This window comes from Chiloscyllium plagiosum, unplaced genomic scaffold (genome assembly GCF_037043375.1).
Source record: "Chiloscyllium plagiosum isolate Xiang-an unplaced genomic scaffold, Cpla_swu_hap1 HiC_scaffold_45, whole genome shotgun sequence".
In the NCBI taxonomy this organism is placed as follows: domain Eukaryota; kingdom Metazoa; phylum Chordata; class Chondrichthyes; order Orectolobiformes; family Hemiscylliidae; genus Chiloscyllium; species Chiloscyllium plagiosum.
The window spans coordinates 9,157,716-9,177,085 of NW_028270183.1; the positions used below are offsets into that span (position 1 = coordinate 9,157,716).

Here is a 19,370-nt window from a genome sequence, read left to right on the forward strand (position 1 = left end):
TCATTAATTTCAACCCTTGAGAGTTTGGTGGAGTTTAAATTTTTCCCTGGGGAAAGTTTTTAATAATAAAAAATAAATTGCTCGACTTGTAATGATATGGTCTGGAGGGAGAGGCATTGTATTTCAGCACGAAATGGTTAGGGGAGGGAAGTGTGCATCAGCAGGTACCCCCTTGCACTGTACAAACAAGGAGTCTCCTGCAAAAGTACATCCTCTGATCCTTTTATAGATGCAGCCATTCCAATGCAACACTGTAACAGGATGCTGTGCAGCTCCAGCACCAGATAGAGTCACACAGTTGTGGAGCTGTACTGCACAGAAGCAGAGCCTTCAGTCCAACTTGTCAATGCCAATCAGATATCCTAAACTAATCTAGTCCCATTTGTCAGCATTTGTCCTATTTCCCTCTAAAACCATCCTATTCATATACCCATACAGCTGCCTTTTAAATGTCGTAATCATACCAGATTCTACCACTTCCCCTTGGCAGCTCATTCCATACATGTACCACCCTCTGTGTGAAAACGTTGCCCCTTAGTTCCCTTCTATATTCTTCCTCTCAACTCCTATGCTCACCTTAAAACTATGCCATGTAGTTTTGCTCCCCCCCCCACCCCCCAATCTGGAGAAAAGTCCTTGTCTATTTATCCTGTCCATGCCCCTCATGACTATATAAACCTCTATAAGGTCACCCCTCAGCCTCCGAAGTACCAGCCTATTCAACTTGTCCCTATAGCTCAAACCCTCCAATCCTACCAACACCCGAGTAAATCTTTTCTGAACCATTTCAAGTTTCACAATATCCTTCCGATAGGTTGGGGAACCAGAATTACACGCAATATTCCAAAAGTGGCCTAACCAACGTCCTGTACATCTGAAACATGACTTCCCAACTCCTATATTCAGTGCACTGACCACTAAAGGAAAGCATACCAAATGCCTTCTTCACTATCCTATCTACCTGCGACTCCACTTTAAAGGAGCTATGAACCTGCACTCCAAGGTCTCTTTGTTCAGCAATACTCCCCATTAAGTGTATAAGTCCTGCTAAGATTTGCTTTCCCAAAATGCAGCACCTCATATTTATCTAAATTAAACTCCATCTGCCACTCCTCAGCCCATTGGCCCATCTGGTCAAGATCCTGTTGTACTCTGAGGTAACCTTCTTTGCTGTCCACTACACCTCCAATTTTGGTGTCATTAGCAAACTTATTAACTATACCTCCTATGTTCACATCCAAATCATTTATATAAATAACGAAAAGTAGAGGACCCAGCACCGATTCTTGTGGCACTCCACTGGTCACAGGCCTCCAGTCTGAAAGACAACCCTCACCACTACCCTCTGTCTTCTACCTTTGAGCCAGTTCTGTATCCAGATGGCTAGTTTTCCTTCTATCCCGTGTGACCTGATCTTGCTGACCAGTCTCCCATGACAATTCAGGGACATGGTGGAGGGGACCATTTGGGGAAGTGGCTACAAATGAGAGTCTGCGAGTTTTCCACTCCATGTCACTTTTGTTATTTGTGAAAGAGCAAGCCGAAGACCGTGAAAAGTCAGTCAGTTGTTTATCCTGGTGGAGTGGGAGTTACAGCAGTCAATCCTTGATCCTGCCCTCCGCTAATGTCTAATTGCAGATACTTTCTAATCAAACTGTTCAGTTATGACAGGCCTCTGATGCTAGTGGGACTTGAACCCAAGTCTTCTGGCTCAAAATGCCGTTTGGTCACTTTTAATACGGTTACATTGCCAAACTCACAAAAGATTGAGTTAGCACAAAGTAGAGTTGGCTGCAACATGAGAACTTTATTGCACTGCAGGGTTGGCAGTACAAAACTGAGATGTTGCAGTGCTCCCATAGACATGATTATATAATCACAGTGTGACCCGTTTACATGGGAAATCTCCACTACAAAAGGAGGACACTGGAATTAATAATAGTCAAAGTGAACGCAGACGTTTGTGTTGTTTACAAACAAGCAAAGGATCCTGTCTAGTACTCCCTCACAGTATATCCTATACCAGCTGTTTGACCAGAGGGATGTGATTTGAATGTATCCAATTGCGATGTGTTTTCGAAAAGGTGAGTTGATCCTGACAGCACGGCACCCAGTGATAATGTTGTGAGTTTAATGGCAGCAGTATGGAGCAACAGTAGTCATATCTGTAGAGTGCGTGATGTAGCTCCTCAAAATATTGAGGTCACGCTAATGCTGGGTCGCCTAGCACACTTTATCATAAGTCGGGTGGAAAAGATCACTTCAGATAATAATGAAATTCATGAATCTTTATCTGCCTGGTGCTCAGCTACCTTCGAATGACCTGGCCCCCTTTATGATAGAGCTGTTATTCCGTCCAGCCACATGTTCATCAAGTGTGCTTTGAAAACTGGTTGGTTTACAGATTGAAGGAATGTAATTGAGCCTCAAGTAGTACATTCTCTGTGCAGCACCAGGAAATAATAGACGGGAATAAAAACTTACTTAGGGATTTATTTTTTCCTTAATCCGGTAGAGTTACAGCAGGAACCTTTCTACAGTTGTAGACCAAATTAAGAAACGATAATTAAAACCCCTCTCCCACCCATTTCACACCAAGTATGGAGGTTTGATCATTGGCAGAAAAGATAAAAAGGTCTATATCCCGTGAGCAGGGCTCGGGAAAGGTTAATTATTCAGTGTATTCTATTTTAATGAACCTCCAATTAATCCCATCTTTTGGAATCGGTTTTACGTTACTGTGTAAATAGTCCATTGTGAAGAGACGAGTGTACTGTATGGTGCCAGTGCTTTCAACGCAGTCTGCCACTCACATACTACATTACTGTCACGCCAGACAGGGATATGGGGAGCAACAAAGGCACTTACACTCCAGTTGCACTCCTGCGGAAGAATAAAGAGAAAGGGCCCTCATCCTTCTTTGCATAGCTTTCTCTTTGAACCTCACTGTTCTATGGCATTCACTGCCAGTCGTGCTGGCCTGTCTGCCAACAAAGCTGGCCAAAGCTGGTGAATGCTTCCCCAGGCATGAAAGAAGATACCACCACCACCCCCAGGGGTAGGCCCCTCAGTTCATTTACTCAAGGTTTGAGAACCCGGCCTTAGTATTTGAACTGGAGAGAGAGATCGAGAGATAGACTGAAGGAGCAAGAGTGAGGCACATACAGACAGACACAAGCAGGCTGCATACATGTTAAAGGCATAGGAACGTATGTACGCACACATATACATATGCAAATATTCTCACCCACTCCCAGACTCACTTGTACTCTCTCACACTCACCTACTCTCGCACTTTCACTCACTCTCACACTCCCTTATATCACACTCATAGTTACACTCATTGTTTTATATATATAAATATATATATATACACACACACACACACCTTGCTACTATGATGCACCTTGCTTTCTGCTTGTCTGAATTCGATTCCTAGAGCTGAAATAGATGTTCCTAAGGGCTTTTAGAACAGAGAACAGCATAGCACAGAACAGGCCCTTCGGCCCACGATGTTGTGCCCAGGATTAGTCCTAATCTAAAATAAAATAACCTAACCTATGCATCCCTCAACTCACTGCTATCCATGTGCATGTCCAGCAGTCGCTTAAATGTCCCTAATGACTCTGCTTCCACTACCACCACTGGCAACGCATTCACAACTGTCTGAATAAAGAACCTTCCTCTGATGTTCCCTCTATACCTTCCTCCTAATACCTTAAAACTAAGACCCCTCGTGGCAGTCAATCCTGCCCTGGGGAAAAGTCTCTGGCTATCGACTCTATCCATGCCTCTCATTGCCTTGTACACCTCGATCAGATCACCTCTCTTCCTCCTTCTCTCCAGACAGAAAGGTCCGAGCTTAGTCAACCTCCCTTTGTCAGACAAATCCTCCAGTCTAGGCAGCATCTTGGTAAACTTTCTTTGCACCCTCTCCAAAGCCGCCACATTTTTCCTATAATAGGGCGACCAGAATTGGACAAAATATTCTAAATGTAGTTTCACCAGGGACTTGTAGAGCTGTAGCAAAACCTCGCAGCTCTTAAACTCGATCCCCCTGTTATTGAAAGCTAAAACACTATATGCTTTCTTAACAACCATATCCACTTGGGTGGCAATTTTGAGGGATCTATAACACCAAGATCCCGCTGTTCCTCCACACTGCCAAGAATCCTGTCTTTAATCCTATATTCAGCATTCAAGTTTGACCTTCCAAAATGCATCACTTCACATTTATCCAGGTTGAACTCCATCTGCCATTTCTCAGCCCTGCTCTGCATCCTGTCAATGTTGCATTGCAACAGCCCTTGATACTATCAATGACACCTCCAACCTTTGTGTCACCAGCAAATTTAGTAACCCACCCCTCAACCTCCTCATTCAAGTCATTTATAAAAATTACAAAGAGTTGAGGGCCAAGAACAGAGCCCTGCAGGACACCACTCACCACTGACCTCCAGGCAGAATACTTTCCATCTACAACCACTCTCTGCCTTCTGTCAGCCAACCAATTCTGAATCTAGATAGCCAAATCTCCCTATATCCCATACTTCCTGACTTTATGAATGAGCCTACCAGGGGGAACCTTATTAAATGCCTGCTGAAGTCCATATACACTGCATCCACTGCCTGACCTAAATCAACCTGTCTTGTCACCTCCTTAACAAACTCAAAAAGATTGGAGAGGCATGACCTGCCCCTCCCAAAAACATTGCTGACTGTTTTTAATCACGCTATGCTTCGCCAAATAGTCATAAATCCTATCCCTAAGAATTTTTTCCAAAATCTTGCTGACCACAGATGTAAGACTGATTGGACTGTAATAGCCAGGGATTTTCCTATTACCCTTCTTGAAAAAAGGAACAACATTTTCCTCCCTCAAACCATCTGATACAACTCCCGTGGAGAGTGAGGAAGCAAATATGTTCGCCAGCAGCTTAGGAACCTCCTTTCTTGCTTCCCTAGATAAATCTGGTCTGGCCCTGGGGACTTATTTACCTTAATGTTTGTCAAAATTTCCAGCACGTCAACTTTCTCAATCTCGATCTGTTCAAGTCTGTTTCCCGGCTATTCAAAGTTCTCATTCACACTAAGGTCCCTTTCCTTAGTGAAAACCGAAGTAAAAAACTCAGGAGGGCTTCCCCTATCTGCTCAGACTCCACACACAGGTTCCCTGTGCTATCCCTGACCAGTCCTACCTTCTCCCTGATCACTCTCTTATTCCTTACGTATGAGTAAAATGACGTTGGTCCTCCCTAATCCTTCCGCCAAACCTTTTTCATGCCCCCTCCTGGCTCTCCTCAGTCCATTTCTGAGCTCCTTTCTAGTAAGCCTGTAATCCTGTAAAGCTGTGCTAGATCCAAACATTTCTTTTTGTTAACGAGGTTTGCTTAACAGGCTGCAGCACAGGTTTATTCAAATGTATCCAGGTCGCAGTAAGTATCAATCGAGCACTATGTGATCAATAATGTAGATTTAATCACTGACCCATCCCCTTCCACAATGGTCAGGAAATAGCAGCCAATGTTTAGCAGGAGTCAGCTTCACCAAGTCCTTAAAGGTGTAATGTTTGTGTGTGGACGCTTTTACAGTGTGTGATCCATGTGGCCATGAGTGTACTGCGCAGTGATGGGTCACAGAACACACTGAACCTCCCAGGCTGGTGGGTGGTCATTCAGTCACACAGCTTATTAGGTACAAACTGCTCTGCTACCACACACAGTCCCGCTGTCTGTCACTGGCCACTAACTTTGGTTCCATTTGCCAGAGGAAGCACCTTTATTGTGAAAGGAGACGCTACCTTTATTGGAGCCTTTATTATGGGCTTTCCTCTCTCACAGGTGTTATATTGCATTCCATATGGACAGTAGTACTCTGTGCCATTGCCTTTAATAACAAGACAAGGGTTACCATTCGATATGTATCTGGGTAGCTTCTCACAACAGGAATGCAATCCTGCACCCAATATCCAGGGACAACTGTGATACGTCTGTTCTTTATTCTGAATGGCCCAAGATGCCTGCTTCCTTTAAATGTTCTGATTTTAAAACAAAATATAATTCACAGCCTGTCGGTATCACTGGGTTTTTTTGCTAAGTGGCAATGTTTACATTGGGTTCATGTTTTATTCAATTTCACCACCTCCTGTAGATTTGAACCCTGCTCCCTAGAACCTTAGCCTGGGCCTTTGGAATACTGTTGCATTACCACTGCACCAGTATCTCCTCCTCCACTTTCCACTTGAATCACCCTTCAAGCTCCTAAGCTCATTCTCCACCAAGTCTACTTACTCTATAACATTTATTTCCACCACTATTTCATCCTTTAGGTTACTGATACTGTATTCACCTTTCTGTTCCCAGAATAATCAGTTCCTCTCATTGTCTGTCTTGATGGAATCCCATCAGCCACACTGCATGAACTTCAACGTGCCGAAAATTCAGCGTCCTTTAACTTGCCTGAATACTCTCAGTGATCTGTACTGTTTCCCTGTCTCCTGGCGCAGCCAATTCAACAGCATGGACCACATACCTTTTGAATGTTACGACTCCTTGTTTAGGGATCACCCAACAAAAGGAAATATTTCTTCTACCTCCGCAATGGACTCCTTTACACATCTGCAGTATCTTAATTTAAGATTCCTCACACCATGTGCCACTCTAACTTGCTTGTGTTCACAAACTGATAAAACATGATTAGGTTCTTTCCTTTTCTTGGCATTCACTCTATAGAATCTGTAAGCTTTAACATTACCTCTCCATACTTACAAACCTCGGACCCTCCAAGCGTAGACCCCTTGACTGAATAAAAGATAAATCTCAGACTGTTCATGGGGCAAAGCTGTCATCAATTTTGTGTTCTTGTGGGAGAGGAGGGCAAATGAGTTGACGGTGGTTGGAGGAGTTGACCTCTCCTGTTATACATCAATGCAAATGTGCTGCTTCTGAATATCTGATGTTGTGCAGAGTCACTGCAATACATCAGTCCAAATGGTGCTCAATTAGAAAGTGATTTTTGTGGAATTCTGGACAACAATTAGAATTGACCTGAATCTGCCCCACTCCCTGGACTGCTATTTGGCAAGTAAAAACGACTGTTATAGTGGAAATGGTCGCACTAACGTGTTTGTGGACAAACAGAAGGGGGTCCAGGTTTTGCTGCCTGGAATTCAGTGGCATAATAGCATTTTTTGGAGCCACCCAAGTGCTAGGACCTCACTTCAGCTTCAGTTATAAAGAACATTGGTGAGACTGCATCTGGAGTGCTGTGTCCAGTACCAGCCACCGTACTTACGGAAGGATGTTAACGTGCGGGAAGCAGTCCAGAGAATGTTTACTGGACCTAATGCCTGGAATAAGCAGGTTGCCTTATGAGGGAAGTCTAGACAGGCTAGGCCTGTATCCTCTGGAGTTTAGAAATGTCAGGTGTGACTTAATTGAAACACATAAAATCCTAAGGGGACTTGATGTGGATGTGAATAGGATGGTTCCTTTTGTTGGAAAATCTAGAATTCACTGTTTAAAAATAAGGGGCCACCTATTTAAAACAGAGTTGAGGAAATACTTTTTCTCTCAGAGAGTTGAGTCTTTGGAATTTCCTTCCACAAAAGGCAGTTGCTGCAGAACCTTTAAATATTTGTTAAGACAGAAGTAGATAGATCTTGATTACCAAAGGGATGAAAGATTATCAGGCATATGCAAGGATGTAGAATTAAGTTTACAACCAGATCAGCCATGATCTTGTTCCTTGTCCTTATGTTCATCCATTCTGGCTAATTAGAATTCCAGGACAAGATTCCTCTAATTACTGGAACAGTTACATTTTTCTTTAAACATGTTAAAGAATTACCAAATGTTGGAGGAATCAATGTTTTCCCCATCCCCTTTATACGTGAGGTTCATCTGTGGTGTGATCCATAAGAAGGATGACTGCCTTCTAAGTGTGTGGTTTATTCTCTCTAAGCAGTGCTCATGATACAGCTAATTCTCATCTCCTGAATGGTTTGGTGCTGATCCAACTAGTGTAACTGTTTTACTCTGAAGTCTTTGAACTCTCTCACCCTATTCATCGCCTGAAACTATGTTCAAAATAGACAAGACATCATGTTCCGCACCATTCTTTGTGAACTTCCTTAAGCACCTGGAGTGGGAGATCATCGTTTGAGAAAAATGTGGACATACTAGGCTTGTAGCTGCTAGACTTTAGAAGGGTAAGTGGTAACTTGATTGAAACATATAAGATCCTGATTGATCTTGGCAGATAGATGTGGAGAGGGACGTGGAAGAAAATAGAAGTAGAGGTCTCCATTTAAATATCAGGAGCCATCCGTTAAAACAAAGAGGTAAAATATTTTTTCTGAGAGTCACGATTCCATAAGGCCTTAAAAAAAGGAACAAGTGTAGGCCATTCAGTGCCTCAAGCCTGCTCTCTTCTCTTGAAAAGATGGTGGAAGCAGAGGCCTTGAATATTCGTAAGACAGTGCTAGATAGATTCTCAGTAGGTAAAGAGGTGGAAGGATATCGGGGAAGTGGGAATGCCAGTTTTAGGTTGTAATCAGATCAGCCAAAATCTTATTAAATGCTGGCTTGAGGGGCTGAATGGCCTATTGAATGGCCGCTCCTAATTTGTATGCCTGCTCAGACGTAAACCTGTGGTGCTGACAGGCAACGATAAATCTTGGTACATTTTAGTTATGTGATTATAAAGTAGCATTTAAATGTCGATCTGTACCTATATTGTTGTGATATTATAGAAACTTGCAGCTGTCATTCTTTCTCTCAAATGTATCCATTATAAAATTGCATATTCGCGTTTCTAAGAGAAGGTACCTGTACTCTACCTGTTCAGGAATGTTAAGACACACCTCTTGGACAGGTGTCACAACATAATTGCAGTTGCCTGCCATTGGTAGCACTGTAGTGCCACTATTGATGGGAATGTGCAATTATAGCCTGACAAAAGGACATGAGCAATTTCCATTATAAATCTGGAGACGGGAGTTTGCACCGCCAGTCTAAAAGCTGAAAAGGGTGAAGGAATTTAAAATGGAGGTTGAATCATATCCACAAGCTTAATCAAAATCATTTTCTGCTTCTAACCCTTATTTTATTTCAAACTACACTCGGCTTGGAGAGCCAATTGTTCACGTTAAGCATGTCATTCAGATCTTCTGTTCACAGAGCTCTTTCATTGTTGACTTACAACCTGGTCTTTTCCCAATATAATCCATTCCTTTTCTATGTAAGCACCAGGGGTGTTTTAGCTAACTTATTATTTCCTGGGACTTTAAAGCTATGAAATTCTGCACCATCCTCATCTTCCTGCTCTCCTACAACAAGTCCCTAAAATCGTGTTTAATGTTAGAAGTTACATGACACCAGGTTATAGTTCAACAGGTGTATTTGAAATCACAAGCTTTCAGAGTACTGCTGCTTTGTCAAATGAAGTCACTTCACCTGATGAAGGACCAGCTTGTGCTTTCAAATAAACGTTTTGGACTATAACCTGGTATCGTGTGACTTCTGACTTTGTCCACTCCAGTCCAACACTGGCACCTCCACATCATGTTTAATGTTACCCACCATCTGTTAAACTGAGAGATGTCCTGCATTCTTGGTTCTTAGTCTATCAATAAGAACCATCATTTGGGAGATATTGATTTTGTGGGATAGTGCAGAATGGGTGACAGTGAATTGGAAATTTGTTTTGCATGTCTCCTGGGTTGAAGTCACTGGAAATGCAGGCCAGAGGTAAAGTGATGAAGGAGAACAGGGGAGGATGGGCAAAGGGGAAGTCTATGAGGGGGTGGAGGGCAGAGTGTTTCATTGACAACGAACAATGTATGCAAGGCCAAAGTGTGTGGTAATGGGACAACTGTGAAACGCAATGTGAATTCAGTGCAGGTGTAAATAGCAGCCAGTACCAATTACTTCATAGGTTGTGTGTTCTGTAATCCAGGCTGGAACTATTCAGTGTTGACCTGCTTAAACACTCTCCTGCTTCAATTACAACAACAAGCTATATTACTGCTTGATATATGCACATGTACATATGTACATTTGTGAAAGGATCGCGAACGAGAGGGAAAAGGTTGAAAGTAATTGTCAAAAGAAGCAAAAGTAATATGAGAAAAAGCTTTTACATGCAGTAAGTGGTTAAGGTCTGGAATGCTCTGCCTGAGTGTGGTAGAGGCAGATTCAATTCAATGCATTCAAAGGGAATTACACTGTTACTTGTAAAAGAACAGTGTGCAAGGTTACCGAGAGAAGGCAAAAGAATGGCATGAATTGAAATGCTCATTCAGAGAGGTACAGACATGTTGGGCTGAATCACCTCTTCCTACACCATAACAATTCTGTGATGTGTGTATATATTATCTTTAGGTGTTTACATTTGTGAATATGTAGTTAATCAAACTAATGTCTTGCTATGTTATAACCTCCAGGATTCAAGGGGATTTACTGTGAGACTGATATTAACGAGTGTGAAAGCAATCCCTGTGTGAACAATGGTAAATGCATGGATAACGTCAATGGTTTCGCCTGCAAATGCCCGTCAGGTAAGAAGCAATATTATGCAGGCTCTCCCTTAACATTCACCCTTGTTGCAATATACTGGTTAGGAAAGTACAGCCAACTATTGAGCTCTTGTGTATTGCAATCTTGTATGGGTTCCTGCGAGAACACACTCACACCCCTTCAGTATTGAAATGAGCAGATGTGAAATTGAGACACAATTGATTTTGGGTTTGATTCAACTAATTCACCTGTGTTGGAAGAGCAAACATGCTCATTGGCCTCTGTAACTTTCACCAGAGGACTCAGAGGACTCAGCTCCTGCGAGTCTATCCCGTGATTCTTGTGGGATAGCGTGGGTCTAGGTGTTGGATAAGTAAGGTCAGGTTCACCTGTGATGTACAACCCGCATCCATTCATTTGGTTGTTCAACTTCAATCGCTGAACTTGGTCTTTCAGCCCAAGTGCTCCTGCTAGCTCTTTGGAAGAGTTGTTCATTTAGCACATCACCTGCCCTACCTCTTCCTTATTCTCCTGCATGTACTTACCCTTCAGATAAATATATCCAGCTCACTTCTGAAATGTATTGTTGAATTTGCTTCCACCACCCTTTCAGGCAGCGGGCTGTAGAACAGAATCCTTTGCTGTGTTGAAGAAAGTTCCTCATGTCACTTGTAGTTCTTTTGCTAATTACCATAGATCTGTATACTCAGGTAGCTGACTGGTCAACCAGTGGAAACAGTTTTCCCTTATTTACTCCACTAAACACTGTATCAACTTTTCTCCTAATCTCTGTGCCAAACGTAATTCCAATTTCTCCAGCCTATTTATGTTGTAAAGTCCTACAACCTGCCAGCATTGATGAAGAATTTCCTTTTGAATAAGTTTGAGATTGCCTTCCTAAACCTCGTCTGCACATTTATCTCTCCTTAAGACTCTTTAAGACTCTCCCTAAACACTGCCTCTTTGCCATTGCTGTTGACCATCTGTCCTAGTATTCTATTAAGTGGGTGGGAATCAAGTATTGTTTAATTGTGCTCCCGTAAGCATCTTGAGATATTTTTTGCAAAAGACGCTATGTACATGCATGTTGTTGTTGTAAGCCTGACTGGCACTTGATCATTCTTACTGCAGAGTAACACTGTGCAGAAAAGTAAGAAACAACATTGAGAAAGAGTTATGGATTCTTAGCTTCTCTTTCTCCACACAAGCTGAAAGGAGTTCAGAAGGATATTGTTAGAAAACCACATGAACACTTATCAGAACCTGTAACCAGTGGCAGCTTCACTTTTTATTTAACTACAGGGAAATGTCACATTGACACCAATGTGCAATGTGCATTGTAACCTATTTTGTCTCTAATCCAAGGTATGGTTACTATGGTTACAATATTGCAATGGAAAGAGAGAGGGTACAAAGGAGAGAATCACTAGGATGTTGCCTGAGCTGGAGTGATTGACCTAGAAGAGAGACTAGATAGACTGGAATTGTTTTTCTTATAACAGCGAAGACTGAGAGGGGGATCTGATTGAGATGTACAAAATAGTGAGAGGTGTAGTTAGGGAGAAACCTTTCATTTCAGTACAGGCATGAATGACCTGCGGCCATTGGTTAAAAGTAAAGGGCAGGATACTAAAGGGGCATTTAAGGAAGATTTGTTTTCAATCAGAGCATGATGGTTATCTGTAACTCACTGCCTGGAAAAGGGTGGAAGAGATGGGAACCATCACAACATTTTAAAAAGTATTCAGACAACCACTTGAAGTGCCGGAACATGCAAGGCTATGGGTAAAGTACTGGAAAATGGTACGAGAGTGGATAGGTGCTTGATGTCTGGTGTAGATATGATGGGCTGAAGGGCCTCTTTCTGTGCTGACTTGATGTTTCATTCCTGGAATGCACTTGGTCAAATAGCATTAAATTGCTATATCGTAATTGAATGTTGAACATATCAGAGACCGGGAAGAATTAATTTTGGAATTATGCTAGTGGTCACTCGTTTACCCATAGGGAGTCTGCAAGCCATACACTGGAAATAAAGGAACAGAATAGGCCATTCAGTTCATCAAATCTATTCCACTGTCGTAGATCGCTGCAGATCATCTACCTCAATGATATTGCTTGATGACATTAGTATCAGGAAATTGATGGATCCTGGCTTGAACATGTTCAATGACTAAGCTTGCACAACCCTCAAGAGAGCTGGTGTTGAAAGCAGAAACAGGATGTCCCTTTACACTGTCATGTACATGATAGACAATCTAGGATCATAAAACAAAGCAGTGCAGGTGGCAATTTAGTCCATGTTGTCTATGCTAGCTCTAAGAAAAAACTAGTCAATCTTTTCAAATTTATAGCCAGACCCAGTTTGAAAGTTGCTGTTGTATCTGCTTCTAACATCGTTTTTGGGCCCTGTTCCCTCCCTGTTTTATTAACAAAAGGTTTTCCCATCTCTCCTTGATCTTACTGTCTCAGATATAGCTCGAGGAGTAGGCCTTTGACACCATTTACAATTGTGGAATTAAATCTAGACAATCTGATAAAAGCATTTTAGAATTTCTCGGGTAAATGACAGTTACACACTGCATCGCATGTGATGATTCTGATTTAAAGCCCCTATTTGTAGGCTACCCATGTCAAGTCAAGTGGCCATAGTCTGACTCGACCATAGGGCTGCTGTCTCATTAGAGAGAGAGGCCAAGTGGCAATTTAACCTACCTCAGGCGAGGGGAGAGGTTGAGAAGGAGAGTCTTTCAGGGTAACCTCAGCCAGTGATGGGAATTGAACCCATGCTGTTAGCATCACCATGTTTACAAGCCATTCATCCAGCCAACTGATCTAAATTAACCTCTGCCAACCTTGTTAAGTATTACTGACTAAATTAGCATCATTTGAGTTCTAGAAATCTTGCTTTTTTAACAATGGATCTCCTTGAGTTTATACCAGTGTGTTATTTCACAAGATCAGAAGTCACACGACACCAGATCAGAAATCACAAGCTTCACCTAATGAAGGAGCAGCACTTCACAAAAGCTTGTGATTTCAAATAAAATTATTGGGCTATAGCATGGTGTTGTGTGACTTCTGACTTTGTCCATCCCTGTCCAACACTCCACATCATTTTACAAGGAAATAGTTGAAGACCTGTGTTTAAATCTGGCCTCTGCTAGGGACTCTCACATTGCTTCTCATACACTGAATGAATTTGAAGTGTTGTTGTATTTGGCAAACGTGGTAATAATTTGATACTTATGAAGTATTTAGATGTGCACTTGCACTGCCAAAGCATACAAGGCTATAGGTTAAGTGCTGGAAAATGGGATTAGAATAGTTAAGTGCTTGTTTTTGACTGGAACAGGCTTGATGGGCTGAAGGACCCTTTTTCAGTGCTGTAGACCTCTATGACTCGACCATACTGGAGTGTCAGTTTACATAAGTTAGCTCAGAGTACATAATGTGATTACATGTTGCATTTATATACAGAGGAACCTCAATTATCCGAACGACACAGGCGGGGAGTATCTTGTTCGGATAATCGAATGTTTAGATAACTGAATGCCAGATAACACAGTTTAGCCAAGCATCGGGACCTTGCGACTTTGTCCAGATAATCCGAAATTTGGATAATTGAATGCCGGATAATCAAGGTTCCTCTGTACCATTTTTATTGTTTTTTTTTTAGATTAGATTAGATTACTTACAGTGTGGAAACAGGCCCTTCAGCCCAACAAGTCCACACCGACCCGCCGAAGCGCAACCCACCCATACCCCTACATTTACCCCTTATTACCTAACACTAAGAGCAATTTAGCATGGCCAATTCACCTAACCTGCACATCTTTGGACTGTGGGAGGAAACCGGAGCACCCGGAGGAAACCCACGCAGACACGGGGAGAACGTGCAAACTCCACACAGTCAGTCGCCTGAGTCGGGAATTGAACCCGGGTCTCTGGCGCTGTGAGGCAGCAGTGCTAACCACTGTGCCACCGTGCCGCCCACATTACATTACAGTGTGGAAACAGGCCCTTCGGCCCAACAAGTCTACACCGACCCGCCGAAGCGAAACCCACCCATACCCCTACATTTACCCCTTACCTAACACTACGGGCAATTTAGTATGGCCAATTCACCTGACCCTGCACATCTTTGGATTGTGGGAGGAAACCAGAGCACCCGGAGGAAACCCACGCAGACACGGGGAGAACGTGCAAACTCCACACAGTCAGTCGCCTGAGGCGGGAATTGAACCCGGGTCTCTGGCGCTGTGAGGCAGCAGTGCTAACCACTGTGCCACCGTGCCGCCCATACTGTGCCACCGTGCCGCCCATTGTTGTAAAATGTCCCAAGGCAGTCCACAGGAACATAACCATACAAAAATCAAAAGCAACTCATCCAGGAGGTTTTGGGACAGGTGACCAAGTGTTTGATTGAAGAGATGAGAGTTGAAGAACATCATATATAGCTTAGGGCCTTAGCAGTTGCAGGCCTGGCTCCCACTGGCACAGCAACAAAAATCACACTTTGGAACTTAATCAGGGAATAACCAAACATACGATAGCCTGTTGAAACAGTGGGGCACGACATGGAGGAGAGGAAGCATAATTGACTATGGTGGCTATTGAACAACTCTCATCCTAATCTGAAATCTGCTGGCTAATAACCAGGAGCTGGAACCCTGGCTAGTTGTCACCTTTGTAGTACAGGGAAATACTGAGGTTAGTCGCACAATACGGAGGTGAGCGAATTCATCACAGAGCTGGAATTGAGCTGGTTAATGTGATTTGCACAGCTCAGTTAGATATCACTTTCACCAACTGGGAGCTCTCGTATTCACCTCACTGTTATATCCCCCTCGGTCTTGTCCAAGAGAAATCTTTGCTTTCTTTAAGTCAGCAACGCAGCCAAATTCAGTCCCAGAGCAACAGTTCATCATACCTTTCTGCAGCATCTTGCACAATATTGTAAAGTTTTGGGAATGTCCCAATCACTCAAGTACTATTAAAGTGTAGATGCTTGTAATGTGGTAAATGTTTCAGCCAATTTTCACACAGCAAACTTCCTCAAACAGCAATGTCATAATAACCTGGCTAGGATACCAGAGAGATAATTGCCATATCTTTAAATATGCTGTGGGATCCTTATCATTCACATGAGAGGGCAGATGGAGCTTACGTTAAACATATCATTCAAAATAAGGGCTGCCTCACTCTGCACCTCTCCCTCTGTAGTCCACTCAATGAACAAATGCAGAGATTCTTACTGTGTTCTCTGCCCCTGAAATAATTCATTTGAATGATGAACATGCATACAATGGCATCATTCATTGCAGATGTCAAAATATAGCTGCATTTAGCACAAGACATCTAAATCCCAGTTTCCTGACATCTACATGCATTAATTGTTGGTTCTGTTGTTTACTTCATAAGTTGAAACTTTATTGCTGGAACAGCACAGCAGGTCAGGCAGCATCCAGGGAACAGGAGATTCGACGTTTCGCGCACAGGCCCTTCTTCAGGAATCATACTTCATAAACCTTAGAACTTTTAATCCAAGATCTGAATTCAGAATGTTGCCTCTTTGTTGAAAATATCAAATAAGCAAATTGCATATTACATTTGCAATATCTATGTTTCGCACCCTACTGCATGAAGTTGTAACTGTAATTAGTTTATTTCTGCTAGTAGTTTGGTCCCTCTGCCACTGACAAATCAAATGCCCAAAGCCCATTCACCTCTCTGGGTTTTTTTTTCAGATAGCCAGAACCTTCCCTTCTTGCCCTGTCTGTACTTTAAAAATTGAAATGTTGGCTCTAATGTAATAACTTGTTTGCAGACAGTTCTTCAAATCTCCCCCCAGAAAAAACTGCATTGAGGCGAATTCTGCTGCCTGCACCTCCAGCTCTGATTGGCTGCTAGTGAACCATGGCACTGTCTATAAACTTCAGCGCATCTGAATCTCTCTGTACATTTCCTAACTCATGCCAAATCCTGTTCATCCATCACCCTCACTGACCTAGATTGACCCCCCGGTCTGGCAACAAAGAAACCTAGGGGTGCAGGTGCATAATTCCTTGAATGTGGAGTTGCGGGTAGACCGGATGGTGAAGAAGGCATTTGGCATGCTTGCCTTCATTGGTCAGAACATTGAGTAAAGGAGTTGGGACATCGTGTTGCAACTGTACAGGACATTGGTGAGGCCACTTTTAGAATACTGCATACATTTCTGCTCACCCTTCTATAGGAGGGATGTTGTTAAACTTGAGAGGATGCAGAAAATATTCACAAGGATGTTGCCAGGGTTGGAGCATTTGAGCTATAGGGAGAAGCTGAATAGGCTGGGGCTGTTTTTCCCTGGAGCGTTAGAAGCTGAGAGGGAACCTTATCGAGGTTTATAAAATCATGAGGGACATGGATAGTGTAATTAGACAAGGTCTTTTTGCCAGGGTATGGGTAGTCCAAAACTAGAGAACATAGATTTAAGGTGGGAGGGGAAAGATTTAAAAGAGACCTAAGGAGTAACTTTTTCACGCAGACAGCGGAGTGTTAATGGAATGAGCTGCCAGAGGAAGGGATGGAGGCTGGTACAATTACAACATTTAAAAGGCATCTGGATGGGTATATGAAGAGGGTTTAGCGGGATATGGGCCAAGTGCTGACAAATGGGACTAGGTAAAATTGGAATGTCTGGTCTGTGTGGAAAAGTTGAACTGAAGCGTCTGTTTCTGAGCTGCATGACTCTGAATTGTTTCAAGTTTTGCAATTTCAAATCACTTCGGACTCTCACCCTGTGCCCATCTTAGTGAAACCCCTCTGTCATCAGATCTCTGTGCTCCTTCAATTTCTGCCTCTTTTGCTTCCCTGATTTTCATCCACCATTAATGGCCTGAGCTTTCAGCTGTCTAGGCCCTAAGCTCTGCAATTCTCTTGCTAAACCTCTCTGCCTCTCTTGGCTTATTTCAGGCTCATCTTAAATAAACTATTTCCTTGAAACTTTTGGTCACCTGTAGCATCTCCTCACATGGTTCTATATCAACGTCGTGCTCCTGTGAAATGCCTTGAGGTTTTCCGACATTAAAGGATTGACATAATTGCAAGTTATTAATGACAATTAGAAGACTCCAGTGTAAATGCTGTATATTTGATTTGTAATGTTTAGTGGAAATGAAATGCTGCAGGGTAGGCCTCAAGAAGTTGCCAGTTTAATGCGTTGAAGATGGTAAGGTTTTTTAATGTATGTTAATACATTACCTGAGTTGATCAATGATCCTTTGCCCAAAATAGTTAGTAATCGAATGCAGAGCAGTAAAACAGCACATCGCACCATAATTGTACACTTCTTTTTGTTTAAAGCATTGAAAGATTTCCCTATATGCTGTCTGCTAGATGTTTAACTGGAGAGAGGCCTGCAGTGTAGGCCTCACCAGCTTTTCTTGTGGTGGAGAGGTTATTCAGAGGTCAGGGTGCAGTATACCTCAGCCAGTCCTTTGAAGAAGCTCTCCGTTGGTGGTTGATTGACAAGAGGGACCGTGTCTGTTATCTCCTGGAGGCGGACAATGTGCCAATTGTTCTCCAAAGGCCTCGGTTCCTCTCGCCTGAGAAGTAGCTGCCCTTAATGAGAGGGAGGCTCAATTCTTTTAGGCCCAATTTACATTTGGGGCAGACACGGGGCCCCTCATATGCTGACTGTGTTTCACATGCAGCCACTGAAGGCCCTGCTTGAAGGAGCAGCACCTCAGAATACAACTGACAGATTCAGTCAGTTCTCCTGGTGCTCCCACTCTCTTTTCATATTCTGAATTGTCACTGTGCTTCCCCTTTCTCAATAAGCTGACACAGGAATACATTGACAGAGGGCTCCCAAGTTTCTGAATACGTGTTTTGTTGAGATTCTAGAGAGCTGTGGAATATAAGTTTCTGATCTGAATTTAGACAATTCCACTTAGCGGCTGTGGACTTTTTAAATCTTCAGTCAAACAGCCAGGCTGTGATGACGTGATCTTTATGAGATGATACATTTACATTAGCAAATATTTCCTTCTACATTTCCAGGCATTGTCTCTCCTTCCCAGGTTAATTCACCTGTCCCATTCCTAATATGCACGTAAGCTGCCCAAACCATGCCCATTTCCACTGACGCTGGCAGAGATGTTGCTTCACTTGATTCTGTCAGGGCATGTTCTGAACCATCATGCGACTAATGAGCCCCCAGTTATCCACTCTACTTTGACCCCTAGAAAGAGTCTTCCCTGTCAAAGGTGAACTCTTGGTTTTACTGCTGGAAAGCTGAAGGATTCACAACTGAGCACCATTTGGTTGGTCTGGGTGAAACTATAAACCAGTCAAGGGAGAAGAAAACTCCAGACCACTTTAGCGCAGACCAGCCGAATCCCATTACTGAACTGAGGCATTCACGTGACTATTATTTTTTTGTAACATTAACATCTAAAATCTTTTACAGTGCACACTAAAACTCTCTGAGGCTTTTTAGCTTCAAAGCAGCAGTAGAAATCTCTTGAAAAGTAACAGGAAGATGATCAGGTCACCAAGTGAGGTGATGTTGGTGAAAATCAATGCACCTCCATTTTCTGATAATAGAATGGAAAACAAGGAAGACTTACATTTGTATAGCACCAAATCATATCTTTCACCATTTCATATGCACCAGTTACTCAGATGTACAGCAACTCTTTTTGAAACAAACAGTAAACACTGTACACAGAACGCAATTCAACCAATAATAAAAGGGTAGGTAAATAGTTCATCTGTTTCTTGAGTGATGGACAAATCATAAATGATGACGGATCCCAGGGTGGGAAATCTCCCTAGCATTATTCAGATACTGCAGTCAGATCTTCC

The 19,370-nt window shown here is 42.7% G+C and overlaps 1 protein-coding gene across 3 annotated transcripts in view; it reads left to right on the forward strand.

The window, feature by feature from the left end:
• Positions 1-19,370, forward strand: part of notch3 (notch receptor 3) — a 292,195-nt gene that overhangs the window by 227,183 nt on the left and 45,642 nt on the right. For all 3 annotated transcript variants that reach the window (XM_087983126.1, XM_087983127.1, XM_043694935.2), the window contains one exon: positions 10,445-10,558. In XM_087983126.1, the coding sequence (XP_087839252.1) occupies positions 10,445-10,558 (114 nt within the window). The remainder of the gene's footprint in view (positions 1-10,444; positions 10,559-19,370) is intronic.